The sequence below is a fragment of the Ursus americanus genome, chromosome 18 (genome assembly GCF_024610735.1).
Source record: "Ursus americanus isolate L20-20 chromosome 18, mUrsAme1.1.p, whole genome shotgun sequence".
NCBI lineage: Eukaryota > Metazoa > Chordata > Mammalia > Carnivora > Ursidae > Ursus > Ursus americanus.
In genome coordinates, this window is record NC_142144.1 from 31,296,351 (window position 1) to 31,310,554 (window position 14,204).

A 14,204-nucleotide genomic window follows, 5' to 3' on the forward strand; every position below is an offset into this window, starting at 1 on the left:
AGCAACAATTACTGCAAGCTTTTCTGTTGGAACTCAAGCCCTTCCAGAGTCTGGGGGTTAAAAGTTCAAGTATCAGGGGCGCCTGGGTGGCTCAGTCGGTTAAGGGCCTGACTTTGGCTCAGGTCATGATCTCAGGGTCCTGGGATCCAGCCCCACATCAGGCTCCCCGCTCAACAGGGAGTCTGCTTCTCCCTCTGCCTCTGCCCCTCCCCCCTCTTGCACGCACACACACACTCTCTCTCTCTCTCAAATAAATAAATAACATCTTTAAAAAAAATGTGCAAGTATCCAAGTTCAAATGCAGCTCTGCCATTTACAAGCCAAAGAGCCCCAGCTAGGTAACCTAACTTCTCTGTGACTTGATTTCCCCATCTTGTCTATAAAACAAGGATGGTTATAATTCCTCCCTCGACGGACCAAGGGGAAGGTTAAATGGCATGCATAGCACGGGTGGGCGCACAGGAATCCCTTCATAAAAGAGCACTGGGGGTGATGGCGCATTGGGGACTTGCCTTGCTCGGGGCTGCCGTGCACGGTGACACTCAGGTTGGTGGTTTCCGGAGTCCCCTCGGGTACAGGCTCACCAGAAAGCTCTGTATCCTCGGAAGGAGGTGATGGAGTTGGAGGTGTGTTTATGGGTTCAACTTTTGCTTCTTTAGACTGATGGGAGGAAAAACGAGAGCCAAAAGGATTTACTTGGGAGGAAAGCAGAAAAAACGGCGGTGGTTTTCATTGGAGGAGATAACACATCCACGACATGCTGAACAAAGCCAGGAAAACGTGTGGACCTGTCTATTATATACGTAGGCCATCACTGAACCTCCCAGCCCCTGAGAAAGGCACATGATGGGCTAATGAAATTCTGCTCTGTGTACAGGAAGATTCTGCTCATCTTGGCAGAAGCTTGAGCACAAGGACCCTGCATCCCAGCCCAGCCCAGGCGAGGTGCCCAATAAAGACCTCTTAGATGAGGGAATGAATGAGTAAACAAATGAATGAGCCAGGTTGTCCCCAGTAAAAACTATACAAATCCAATCCCAGATGTGTACTGCATGCCCATGAAATATAAGACGGGTGTGACTTCCAAGGAAACTTCAGGATCTGGGCAGCTTTTCCAAAAGCAGTCGGTGTCTTAACTAACTTTACCGAGTAGAGAAAAATGAACAGACAAAACGCCCCAATAGCTGGAAACATAGAGCAGCTTCAAGATCTAGGCAGAAATCCAGGGGCGCCTGGGTGGCACAGCGGTTAAGCGTCTGCCTTCAGCTCAGGGCGTGATCCCGGCATTATGGGATCGAGCCCCACATCAGGCTCTTCTGCTATGAGACTGCTTCTTCCTCTCCCACTCCCCCTGCTTGTGTTCCCTCTCTCGCTGGCTGTCTCTATCTCTATCGAATAAATAAATAAAATCTTTATATAAAAAAAAAAGATCTAGGCAGAAATCCTGATGGGGGGGCCACAAAGGTCATGACACCATCCCTAGACCCAGGATCAGGTAGCAGTTCCTAAGCCCAGGGCTTGGGGATGTTCAGACAGTCTCATCCCTTTCTGAGCTCAAGGAGTCGTGGTGAATGGAAGGATCTGCTGACCAGTGTTGGACCTGTGGTATGAATAAGAAACAACTCAGCCACTGAGACTTTTAGGGCTGATCTGTTATGGTAGCATGACTTGCCTATCCTGATTAATAACAGAAGGTTGTTTCCTTAATGTCAGAATCTAGTGTACGAACGGTGAATCTCTGGTCCATCAGAACGAAGGGGATTCTTACAGGCACCATGACTTCAGATTCAATGGTTCAGTTCTTAAATCAAATTTAGGTCAAATCTCTGTGCTCCACTTACTGGCTACGTTTCGTTGGGCAAGTCACATAACCTTCCTCCTTTGTACAATGGGACAAGAGTGACTACTCACAGGGCAGAAAGCACGTGGAGGTGCTTGGCACAGAGCCAGGCCCACAGTATGACCCCATGCATGGTAGCTATTATCTATATCACTGGAATTTTAAATGTTTGAGAAAGAACAACCCCTCAATGGTGCCTTTCTCTGGGTGTTGGTATTAAAGGTGATTGCTTTATCTTATCTGCAATTGCAGTTTTTCCAATAACGAGTATGGAATATTTATGTATCAAAAATAAAATATAGGTTATCGTACTGTAAAATCTCCAGGGTAGAAGCAGGAGTGGAATCCTCCAAGAAGTTGGGCCTTAAAGACTGAGGAGAGTTACAGTACAGAAGGCAGGGATGCAGGGAGGCACCAGCTAAGAAGGGACACAGCACTGTCAGGGCCTGGCTCCCTGCACCTGGCGAGGGTTCGAGGGCTTGGGGAGGGAAGCAGGGGGACGCAGCCAGGGGAGGCAGAGAGCGGGGAGGCCGGTTCTTGGGTGAGAAGTCTGGCCTTGGACCTGGGGCCTTCATGGGTATCAGGCTCAAGAGAAGTGTATGCTTTGGGGAGTTCACTCTGGCACTAATATGAGTATGGATTTGAGGGTTGGGAGTTGAGGTTTTGGTCCGGAGACCAGGAGGCTGCACTACAGAGGCCCGGGGAGGCTGGAACCAGGGTGGGCAGTGGGAGCAGAGAGCCAGCGCTGCCACCACCAGGAAGCTGTGAAGAACTCCACGGGGGCTTTCCCGCTCCTCCCCAGCAGGGTGGTAAGAGCTCCCCCCAGGCAGCTCCTCTCCTCCCCCTCTGAGGAGCAGGGGCGCTCTGCCGTGGCGCTCTGAGGCTGTCCCTGCTGGTAGCAGGAAGCCAGGTTGCTCTGTAAGGGACTTGAGCTTCGGGACAAGGCAGGCAGGGCAGGCAGGGGTATGGGAAATGGGAAAGCCAGGTAACATGGGCTGAGCTCGGTTCAAGACGGCAAAGGTTCTGTTACATGAAATCACTGACTCCAGCCTGTCCGCCAAAACCCTCTTTTGTCAAACTCCCAAGAAGTCCGCTACAAACCCCTATTCAAGGCACAGCGTGAATCTGGTAAGGTGACCCGTGGTGGTTCAGGCCAGGGGTCCTGCCTCCAACAGGTGGCCGTTGGTTTTCAGGGGTTAGTGTGGATGCGGAACCTGCGTGGCCGATGACGAAATGGGACTGTCGAGTCTCAGGACTTTGTATTAAAAACGTAGAGGTTTGCTGAGTCTCTGTCTCATTCACAGAGTTATTCATTCCACATGTATTTCCTGAGGCCCTATTACGTGCCAGGTCCTTAGCTGACGCCCAGGGATACAGAAATGAAGAAATAAGACAGGGTGTCTACCCTTACATTGTTGGACTACAGGGACACCCAGACTCAGATATAGTGTGGTTGAAGGTGACACGTGGGACAGCAGAGGTGAGAGCAGAGTGCAGCATCCTGAAGGAGAAGTTAGGAATTGGCCAGGTAGGGTGGGGGGTGCAGGCAGGGCCCTCCAGGCGAACAGACCACCGGGACCAAGGCCTGGACGAACAGGTTACAAATGTTTACAGAGCCTGGGAAAACTGTGAGCATTTAGGTGTGGCTGGAAGAGAGGTCCTGCCTGTGGATCAGAATCACCTGCAGAGCTCTCATAACTACACTGTCTTGGACCTCACTCCAGACCCCCAGAATCTGAATGTCCAGGTATGCAGCCCAGAGGCAACTGTCCCCCCACCACTGCCCCACCACCACCCGCCAAGACACACTCGCAATTTTGATGCACAGCCAGGGCTGAGAACCACAGGAACATTAATTCTAACTAAGCATGATAGAACTTTCCAGAAATGGAAAGGTGTGTCAGCAGAAGCTGACTTAGGGGGAAGCGTGGGGTAGCAGGGACTCCTGCCCTAAATGGGGAAGGAGGTGAGGAGGGCTGGCTTTTTAAGTCCCTGACGGCTCAGGCAGCCCATGATTCAGTCTGCTGGTCATGGCTTGTGTCTTGTGGGGTGGCAGGTTGGAAGGGGTGAGGACAGGGAAGTGAGATTCATTCCAAGAGAGAAGCCAGACAGAGATGGGAGGGGAACATCTGTGAGAAGAGGCAAATTCCCCCATGCTGGAGGGGTGGCCATGGAGGGGAGCCATGGAGCTCTTCCAGGAGATGGTGACGTGACTGACAGCTCCCTAGACCTGAGCTGGAGACCTGGCTCGGCCACCTCCAGGCTGGGCAGCCCTGGGGACAAAGCTCTTCCCTCCTCTGTGCCTCAGTGCCTCCTCTGAGGAATGACTGGAAAAGCACACCCAGTAAACAGCAAAGGAAGTGCATGCTCCGTAGGAGCCAAGCCGGCAGCCTGCGGACAGGGACAGGACTCCGATACCAGGAACAGACCAGTTCGCATCAGGACCCACAGCCCAGAGAGAATTCTGTTAAGGACTAAGGGCAACCACAGCGGTTTGGCATGTCCTGCAGCCCCAGTCACCAGCCAACCAGGAAGCAGGTGGTGGGAAGGGGGTCCCAAGAAGAACGGGGCACTCTAGCACAATAAACTTATCAGTTAAGAGCGACACCCGCCACCACGCACCGAGGGCTGCCGTGGTCCCAGGGCCATGTAACTCACACCAGTCTGGGATGTAGGCATGCTCATGGCCAACAGCCAGTAAGGGGCGGAGTTGAGCCACCCTGGTGGGACTCTGGTGTGCTCCAGTTCTCTTAATACCACTGAGGACAGGGGGGCTGGGAAGTCTAGGAAGGAAAGTGTTCGGCAGGGCCCCAGGGGCCACTGAGTCCCTCAAATGACTTTTCTCTTCTCCAGACCCTTGAGGCATGTATTCCTTACTTCCTCCCAGCTGCAGCGTGCTTGCATACCACCTACCCCGCGCCTGCGGCACTATGGCCCGAGGTCCTGACATCACCACTGCCTGACCTGGCAAAGCCACCCTGTTCCCTGAGCGTCTGCCACCACCTCCCATGCAAGGTTGTTGCAAGGATTAAATCAAGTCACGTATACACAAGCACCAGGCCCACAGCGGGTATCGAGAAATGCCGGTCCTCTTCCACCCCTTCCCTTTTTTGACACCTGTCCACAGCTGCGCAGCTTCAAGGCCTCTTCCACCAGAAAGCCCTCCCTGACCAGTCTCTGCCGCCATGATCATCTCATGCTCTCAAAACTCACTCCCCGCTCCCGCCCCTCTCGCAAGGCCACCACATGTTACTGACATCTCTGCCTGGGCTGGCCTCATGCCTAGCTGTGAACTAGTGCACTGGGGGGCAGCATCAGGCAAGAAGGCCCAAGGGACCACTGCTCTGTGCCCCGCTGCAGGTGCCCTGGACACACCAACCAGCAGGGGGGTGTGGGGGGGACCAGAGCTGTGGCACACAGGGTTACAACACTGCCCAGAGCAGCCAGCATCCCCATCACTGCCCAGGCCACCTTGAACCCTTGCCTCTTCCATCTCGGCTGCCCCAGAACTGGCTGTGATCCTAGGGATGAGCCTCTGCAGCATGGCCCAGGCCAGAAGCACAGGGCTGTGGCCTGAACCCTGAACCCGTGCTCTAGCCTCGCTCTGCCCAGGCACCCAAGGGCCAGACTCCTCCCCGGTCTGGACCTCAGTTTGCCCATCTGTACAAAGGGCAGTTTTCCATATACCTCTGTACAGAGAGAGGAGAACTTTAAGCGCCCCTCCCCTCTGCCCGGCACTAACAGACTGCGGTTCTATTCTGCCCCACCCAAACCTCTTGTCACCAGGGGTCTATAGCCTCTGCCTTATCCCCATCTCCTTGCTTTCTTTTATCAGAGATGAGTCTGTAAAATGTGCTAGACTGGTCGACGAGATTGCTGGGCTTCTGTGTTCAATGACTCAGACACTGCTGGCTGTTTTCATTAAAAATGGGCTCCTGCTGTCCCCACAGTCTGACTCAGTGTTTTCAAAACCACTTCCTTGTCTGGGCCACAGAGTACATTCCCAGGAGGGAGGAGGATACCCGCTGCAAGGATAGCCGCCTTTCCCATGGGGCCAGAAGGGAGCTCCTGGGAAGACTCTGCATCTCCCAGGAGTGGGGGCCCTGGCTTCTTTCCCAGAGCCCACAATCCAGAGCAAATGTGACACCAGCCACCATTCAGGGCCACTTCCCTCATGCCAGACACCGGCTGAGCCCTGACTCTGCACTGCTTCATGTGACCCTCCCAACACCCCCTCGAGACAGGACTCTGATTTGCATTTTATGGAGGAGTCGCTGAGGCTCGGAGAGGCTGAGTATGCTACCTAAGCCCACAGAGCCTGGAGGCAGGAGAGCACAACGTTTGCCTTGGACAGTCCTCTTGTGGCCACAGCACAAGGTGGCCCGGAGATAACAGGCATTCCAGGGCACTGGGGCTGTGGCCAAATGCCCCTGGCCAGGACTTTCCTGACCCCCCCACGTGAGCCCACAGTTGAAGCTGCAGATCTAAGAACAGAGATGTCAGGCCCGGGCACGCTCCATTAACTCTGGGCCCCTAAAAGCCGGCGAGCAGGTAGACTGCGGCAGCCAGTACTCACTGGGGCTTGAGTGTAGGTGACAGCTTCCAGGGTCTCAGCGACTCCCTCTGTCTCCTGAAGCCCGCTGGCCTCTCCTGACGCCTGTGTGGAGACAAATCATGCCAGCAGAGGGGAAATCACAGACGGTCACTCCTTTGGAGAAACTGCGTGTGTGTGTGTGTGTGTGTGTGTGTGTGTGTGTGTGTGTAAGAGAGAAAGAGATGGACAAAGCCAGAGAGAGGAACTGAGAGAGAACACATCTACAGTGGCTATTCTTTTTGCTGTTCCTTCCATACTTTATTGTGCATGTGGACAAAAAACTACAGTCAACATACAGTCTCTCTACCATGCCTACTTTCATTTTGTCCAGGTCCCTTCAATCTCTGCCAAAGGCACTGCCATGTGCATGGCTGTTATAGGAATGTTACGCTGGAGAACCGTGATGTTTGGAGAATGTCTTCCTATTGCTACCTTATCTTCATAATAAGCTGTCTGATGTCAGCCAGGGAGCCTGGGGGCCATCATTTTGTAAATAATACCTTATTCTAGGACTCTCGGGCAGCTTCTACTTTTCCAGTACCAACAGCAATGCAGAGGGAAGGGAATGAATATACGTAAGGTTTCCCTTTCTCCCAGCTTCATAGGACATGGCCTCAGGGAGAGCAAACATTCTTACAGAGCCAAATTCCATCTCTGAAGGGCGTTCCCACTAAATGGGCAGCATTTTTTTTCTAAATAAATGAAATCAATTTACTCTTTGCTTTGGGATTGACACCCCCCGAAAGAGAAACAGATGTGCTAGGAATATGGCAAGCTATGCTCACCTCTGACTTGTTGCATCAAGCTAAGGCTTCTGCCTGAAAGGCCTTTTCTTCCTCACCTGGCTGATACTGGCTTGTCATTGGTCAGGTATCAGCTCCTCCCTCACCTAACTCTGGTTCCTCTTCTTTCACCCTTGTGCCCCCACCCAACCCAGAGAGCTTGGGTTTGAAGACCTCCCAAGTTCCAGTCACCCCTGGCTCTGTCACTGCCTCTGGGCGTGTAGGTGTGCGTGAACAGCTTGAGGGCAGAGACAGTTGCCAAAGTATCTGATTATGTCCAGCATCCTCCAGGACTGTCACCTAGCAGGGATTCAGTAGATCCTGGGGGGAGGGAGGGAGGCAGAAGGGAAGGGGGGCGTGGAAGGACCCATCTTTCTTCCCTGCCTACCACTCCATCCCCAACTTAGGAACAGATTCCTTTGCCAAGCCTAAAAGCTAAATTTAGGTTCGTTTTTATAGGAATTTACACTCATGTCTTAGAGTTTTAACTTTGATTTTAGAATCCTGACACCCTTTCTTGGCAGGAAGTCTGGAAACCAGGCCACTGACTGCCACAGCCACAGAAGAACCTAACACCTTAGAAGAAACGCCACCCACCCCCAACCCCCACCCCCCACAAAAGAGATGACTGGAGCTCTTAAAAAAAAAAAAATTAAGCCAAAAAGCCCAAAATAGGACTTGAGGCAGCGCTTGACAAGTTGAGAAATTTTAGAGACTCTGTGACGTTGGGGAAGAGGAAATGCCTGGGCGTCCAGCCCTCCCTGGCCGAGGGCAGGGGAGATGGGGGCTCACCGAGGCTTCTTCGGCTTCACACATCTCCTCGGGGATCCTGGGGTCAGGGTGGACCATGAGCTGCTGTATGGAGCCCTGGGGAAAAGCACAGGGTCAGAAGCCACCACTTGCTCGTCCCCGGCACAACCACTAGTGGCAAGCATGATTGTTCTTGTCCCGGAGACCACACCACCAAGTGAGAGGGCAGGTATGAGAATGTGCTGCCTGTGGCCACGACAGTGGAACAAGCCAGCTCCTGGACCGCTCTCGTTTCGGGGGACTCTCCCCAGGCCACTGTAATGTGAGCTCTGCTAGCTGGAGAAGCCCCTGGAGACAGACTCCCAGCGGCCTCTAACCGGTCCCACGTCCCCAGCCTGTCAGTGGCAGGCCCTAGGATGCCCGTCTCCCCTCTCCCAGAAAGTGTCTTTCCCCTGTAGCTCGAAGCTCCTTGGCTGGCAGGCCTCGTGTGAAGAAGAGCGGCCAGCCAGCCTCCCCGCCTCCCCTCCCGCCCCCTCTCTCCACCCCTGACAGTTCATTCTCCATGACGCTCCCAAAGTGAGTGTGGAAAAATTGTAACTGGATTTTAACTTCAGATTCACGCACGGTCTCCCACTGTACTACAAGCAAACCAAACTCTGCCCCAGGGTACCATCTTGTATCAGCTAGCTAAGGTATCAGTAAGTATGTGTGCTGACGAGATGCATAACCACAGTAACAGGGATGTTCTTAGAATGGCTTAAACATGCATAAAAGCCTGTTTTGACAGGAAAGTTAGTTTTCTGCTGTTTTTTTTAGGGCACATCGTCCAAAAGGAGAGAGAGAAACGACTTCTCCCTCTGGCCTTCTAGCGTCCTCCACCTTTGCAGAAATTACTTGTATGCACGTGGCACTCCTCTCCAAAGGTAAACAATTGCTGAAGAAATAATAACCCTTCCTCTCTTTATAATGTCTTAAAATGCACACAGAGCTTTCACTCAGACCATCCCACTTGACTCTACCACTCCATGGCCTAGGTTTTCTCATCCTCACGTACAGATAAGAAGACCCAGAAAGGATCAGAGAATCCACGCTCTGACGTCATCAGGCTCAATTGGAAACAGGACTGGAATCTAGGTTTTGGGCTCCAGGACTAGTGCTCTTCCCACCCCACACACATGCCTCTTTGAGCTATAAGAACAAAATAATAAAAACAATTGCTTGTGTTGATTGCCCGGCGTCCAGGGGCCTCCCCGAACTGCAGGGCTTGGACTCACGGTGAATCTCTCCAGCCCCGTGGCTCCTGCATTGCCCACGAAGATTCCCGCACTGGGCTCAAAAGCCAAGGCCCGGGAGGAGCGCTGGAAGGGGACGTGGCTGTGCTCCTCGCAGTCCACGAGGAGGGTCACCTCCTCGCCCTGGATGATCACCGAAAAGCGGTTCCACCTGTGGGTCATCACGGGCACCAGGAAGGCAGCAGCCTCGTGGGACACGTGGGAGCCTGGTTCTGTGTAATAGAGGATGACCCGCTGGCGGCCATCCTCCACGCCTGAGAGCCGCAGGCCCAGATAGATGACCTTCTGGAAGGCATCAGTGATAGCAAAAAGCACACCGCCTCTGTCGCTGCTGGGCTTCACCGTGACGCTGATGGCAAAGTCTCTGAAGAAGGTGGGTGGGATGAGGGTCCTGGCTGGGCGGCCGACGTTGGCACCAGGCCCGAAGCTGTAGGCTGGGAAGCCACCATAGCCCGTGACGAAGGACACGGAGGAGGGCAATGGGACACCGATGAGCTCCGTGAGGTCCAGGTGGCCGTGGGAAGCCGACTCTGCAGAGAGGGAGACAGAGGCCACGGCTCACACATGTATTCTACTATGCTTGGAAATGGGAAAGAAAGAAAAAGTCCCGAGTGAAATGGGATCCCTTGGAAATCCCACCGTAATTCCTTAATTACTGGTTTTCAAGCTTTTTTGACAATGACCCACAATGAGAAACGCATTTATATTGCAGCCCAACATGCCCATTTCAATAAACATGCATCTGTAACACCAAGACAATGTTCCATAAAACATTATTTACTTTCAATACTCACCAGGCACTCTGATATTTTCCTTCTGGGAATTCTTTTCCTCTTTTATTTTACTAAAAGCATGCCGGAGGGGCGCCTGGGTGGCTCAGTCAGTTAAGCGTCAGACTCTTGGTTTTGGCTCAGGTCATGACCTCAGCATCGTGAGACTGAGCCCCCGATTGGGTTCCATGCTCGGCAGGGAGTCTGCTTAGGATTCTCTCCCTCTCCTTCTGTCCACTCCCCTCAAATGAACGAACAGAATCTTTAAAAGCCTGCTGGCAATGATCCATTAAATTGATTTCATTACCCACTAAAAAGTCCTGACCTGCAGTTTGGAAAACATTTTTAAGTATGTCCTAGAATGTTCGCAGACTATATAACGTTCTCCCACCCATTTACAGATTGTTCCCCGTTTCTTTCTATAAAACTGGGTAGGTTTGTTTTGTTTGTTTTAAATGAGGTCTACTGTTGAAGTGCCCCAGGGTATGGGGGAAAGCTGGGACAAGGTGAAATGTTCCCAGACCTCAGGGCAGTTGAAATTCACATCATCATCATGATGGACTTTCCCTGAGTTCTTCTGTGCAGGGCTCTGCTCTAAACTTTTCACATACATTAGCTCATCTAATCCTTACAACAACTCTGTACCCTTAGCCTCATTTTACTTCAAGGAGAAGTGAAGAAATTTGCCCTGGTTCAAAGCCAGAGCATTGACCCCAGAGTCTGAGCTCTTATCTGGCTGAAATCCTAGGGCTCCTTTGTGGAGGCCTAGAAAGGCACCCAGGCTCGGTAGCCTTGATCTGCCCAACCCTGGTGCCCTGGGAGCAGGCTTTGGGCTCGCTTGCTGTGATGGGCACACATTCCCAAGGAAATGCCCACGATGCCAGCAGTGAGACAGGAAGGCAGCTCTTGGGGACAGGTGGACAGGACCCCTGCAGGCAGAACAATGGATACACAGGACACCTTGGCCTCAGAAGTGAAGCCAGATTCTGAGGACTCAGCCCAATGAGGAGGGCTGGAGTCAGTGAGGGTCAGAATTGATCAGGGTCCTTCCCCAGAGACCAAGGAGCAGAGCAGACCCCTGGGGACTGCCTGGGCTACAGCCAAAGGCCAGAGGACCCTGAGAGCCTGAGTGACCGCAGGGGACTTGGGTTTGTCTCCAGAGAAGACCCAAGCCATTCAAGGGCACTGCGAGTAAAGCCCCATCTGACAAATCCAGACTGCCTTTCAGTTTACCAACTTGTCCCTGTCTGATAACTAATTAGCCGTGTGACCTTGGGTGAGTCATTTCACTGCTCCAAGGCTGTGTCTCCCCCTATGATATGGGCCCCATGAAAATGAGTAAAGGAGACCATCCGTATAACCCTGGTAAATATGGTGGTGATGCAATAACCATTCACTACTCTTCCCTTTGATTACATCCACTCAGCAAGCCCAAGAGTTTGACGGACAGGGGTCGCTGACCACACTGTGCTGACAAGGAGAGAGAGGCCTGGACACCCTGCCTCTGTGTTCTGAGCCCCCCACACAGAATAAAAATGTCCAGGTTTTTCATACATGATTTTACTTAGTTCTCACTGCAGCCCCGGGATTAACTGCCACTCTCCCATCCTACAGATGAAGAATGAATGCTCGGGAAGATGGAGTGACTCCCTGAGGTGACACAGTAAATGGCAGATGTTTTCAAGCCATGACTGGTCTGACCTCAGGCTGGTTCACTGCCTCAGTCTCTTAAGACGGGGGCTCCCTCCCAGGGGTTCTGGAGGGAGCTCGACCCGTCAGTCTGCCGTGCCAATGCCCCTTTAGCAGTGCGAGCGTACAACTGAATTCTGGGTGGCCCAGCAACTCAAACTTCCCTGGAGGATGGGAGAGAGAGAGATGCCCTGACTCCAGTGCCCCACCCCCGGTCCCCCAGAGAAGGCTGCACAACGTCAGCAGCCAGCCTGCGTGTGTATGTGTGTGTCACAAAATTAGTACAAAATATTTAGGACCTACCAAAAAGCATAAATGATAATAGGAGGCACATATTAAATGTTAAAATGGTCAATTTTAAGTATTTATATTTTGCCATGATTTTATTCCATTTTTTAAAAGATGTTATTGATTTATTTGAGAGAGAGAGCGAGCACAAGCAGGGGAGAGAGGGAGAAGCAGGCTCCCCACTGAGCAGGGAGCCCAACATGAGGCTCCATCCCAGGATCTTGGGATCATGACCTGAGCCAAAGGCAGACACTTACCCGACCCAGGCACCCCTATATTTTGCCATGATTTTAGACAGGAGTAATTAAATGAGAGGATTAAATGAAATAGTAGGAGATGCAGCATTGCTCAATCATGGTGGGAACCATCACCATCATCATCACCATCTTTGACGTTCAGGTTCTGAAAGGAATCTCAGAGGGCCCCTGATACAATCCCTACCCGAGATGTGTTCACCCCACCCTGTCCAGCACAGCAGCCACTAGCCAAGCATGGCTGTCGAGCACTTGAAATGTGGGTCGTCCCACCCGAGCTGGGCCACAAGTGTAACATACGAACTGGATTTCAAAGCCTTCCTTTGGACAAAGGAATGGAAGATATCTCATTAATCATGGTATATGGGTTACACGTGGAAATGATAATTGGGGGAAATACTGGGTTAAACAGAATATATTTTTCACTAATTTCTGAGGAATACGATGAAGAACAGGCACGTGTCCACCCCTCTGCTGGAGAAAGTACTGATGTGGCAGAAGCTCTCTGACGCTCTCCAGTCCTACTCCCCCGGCCACGTCCCAAAGGTGGCCTCTCTGAGGCCTGTGGTATGCACACGCCCATGCATGACTTCATATGTTTACTACATGAGCACGGACATGCCTGTCACAGAACGTGCCACCACCGTGCATGTCTCTAAACCTCGGATCAGTGTTGGTGTGCTGCGTCGACTCGTCTGACACTTTTTTTAAAATATTACAATGTGTCGATTGGATATATTGCTAAATTGCAATCTGATCACCACCACAGCTTTAGCTAGCACCTCCCTCAACATCACATAACTATCTTTATTTTTTGGTGGTGGTAAGAACATTTCAGAGGCCACTGTGCCCACCAGCAGCATATTCTTACCAACATTCAGGGGAGGCAGGGAGAGGAGCTATGGGAGCAGGCTGTGGGGCTTTTCAACTAGAGCGATAATGTTTACTTCTTAAACTAAGCAATATTGAGAAGTATTCATTGCAGTACTGTTTATAAAACATGTCATGGAAAATATTTCACATTTTCGCAAAAAAATTACCCATCCTCAACAAAAGAGCAAATCTGATCAAGTCACCACTCTGCTGAGTAGCCTTCTATGGCCGTGCAGCCAGGGCCCTGGGTCTGGTCTGGTCTGCAGTCAGCGTCTAGGGCTGGGATGCTGCCTCCTGGCTTGAGAAGCCTTTGTGGTCCAGACGCAGCTGCACTCCCTGCTCCCGGGCATGCCCTGAGGCAGTCCCTGGAGAGCGCCAGGCTGTGGCAGGCCCTTCCCCTTCCATAGAAAGTATGTTCCCCTCTGCCGCCCACCCCATCTCACCCCACCCAGTTACTCTGTCAGAAGAACTCCTCATCCTTCAAGACTCAGCCCCGGCCTCACCTCCCCTGAAATCTCTTGCTTCACCTCCTGCACCCACATCCTCGTCCCCTCTGGAGGCTGCATTAGACACCCTCTCCGTACACATTGGGACCCTCTGTCATAGCCCTCAGCACACTGTTGGGTCACTCGGCTCTCTCCCCATTAGACGAGGAGGACAAGGACCACACCATTCATCTCTGCGTTCCCAGTATCCAGCCTAGTTCTGATGTATGAATGAATGAATGAATGAATGAATGAGTGAATAAATGAATGCATGACTAAAGTCAACCCCCTCATTTTACAAAAAGGGTGAAAGGGAGATTAAAAGAGGGAGGGGATTGCTGGCTAGGAACTCAGAGCTGATTCTCCATCCAATGCTTTTCCTCTCCAGTTTGCAACTTGCATTAAAACAGGAATTAATTTTAAGTATGAGAAACCCCAGAAGGCATACATGAAAAGGTTGATAAATCTGGTTAAATTTAACTGCACCGAAATTTTTCAAGTTCTGCATAGCAACAAAAATTCCCAAACTGGTGTCAAATAAAATCCCAAACTGGGCAAAAATATTTGCTACATATATCACAGACAAC

General features: G+C 51.8%; 1 protein-coding gene across 3 annotated transcripts in view; it reads right to left on the reverse strand.

Annotated features, from left to right (window-relative positions):
* COL15A1 (collagen type XV alpha 1 chain) overlaps positions 1–14,204 on the reverse strand; it is a 101,043-nt gene that overhangs the window by 55,062 nt on the left and 31,777 nt on the right. For 2 of the 3 annotated variants that reach the window (XM_045780201.2, XM_045780200.2), the window contains exons 3-6: positions 9,241–9,788; positions 8,009–8,083; positions 6,417–6,497; positions 513–660 (exon numbers count right to left, since the gene is read on the reverse strand). In XM_045780201.2, coding sequence (XP_045636157.2) covers positions 513–660; positions 6,417–6,497; positions 8,009–8,083; positions 9,241–9,788 — 852 coding nt within the window. The remainder of the gene's footprint in view (positions 1–512; positions 661–6,416; positions 6,498–8,008; positions 8,084–9,240; positions 9,789–14,204) is intronic. The other variant, XM_045780203.2, reaches the window with a different exon arrangement.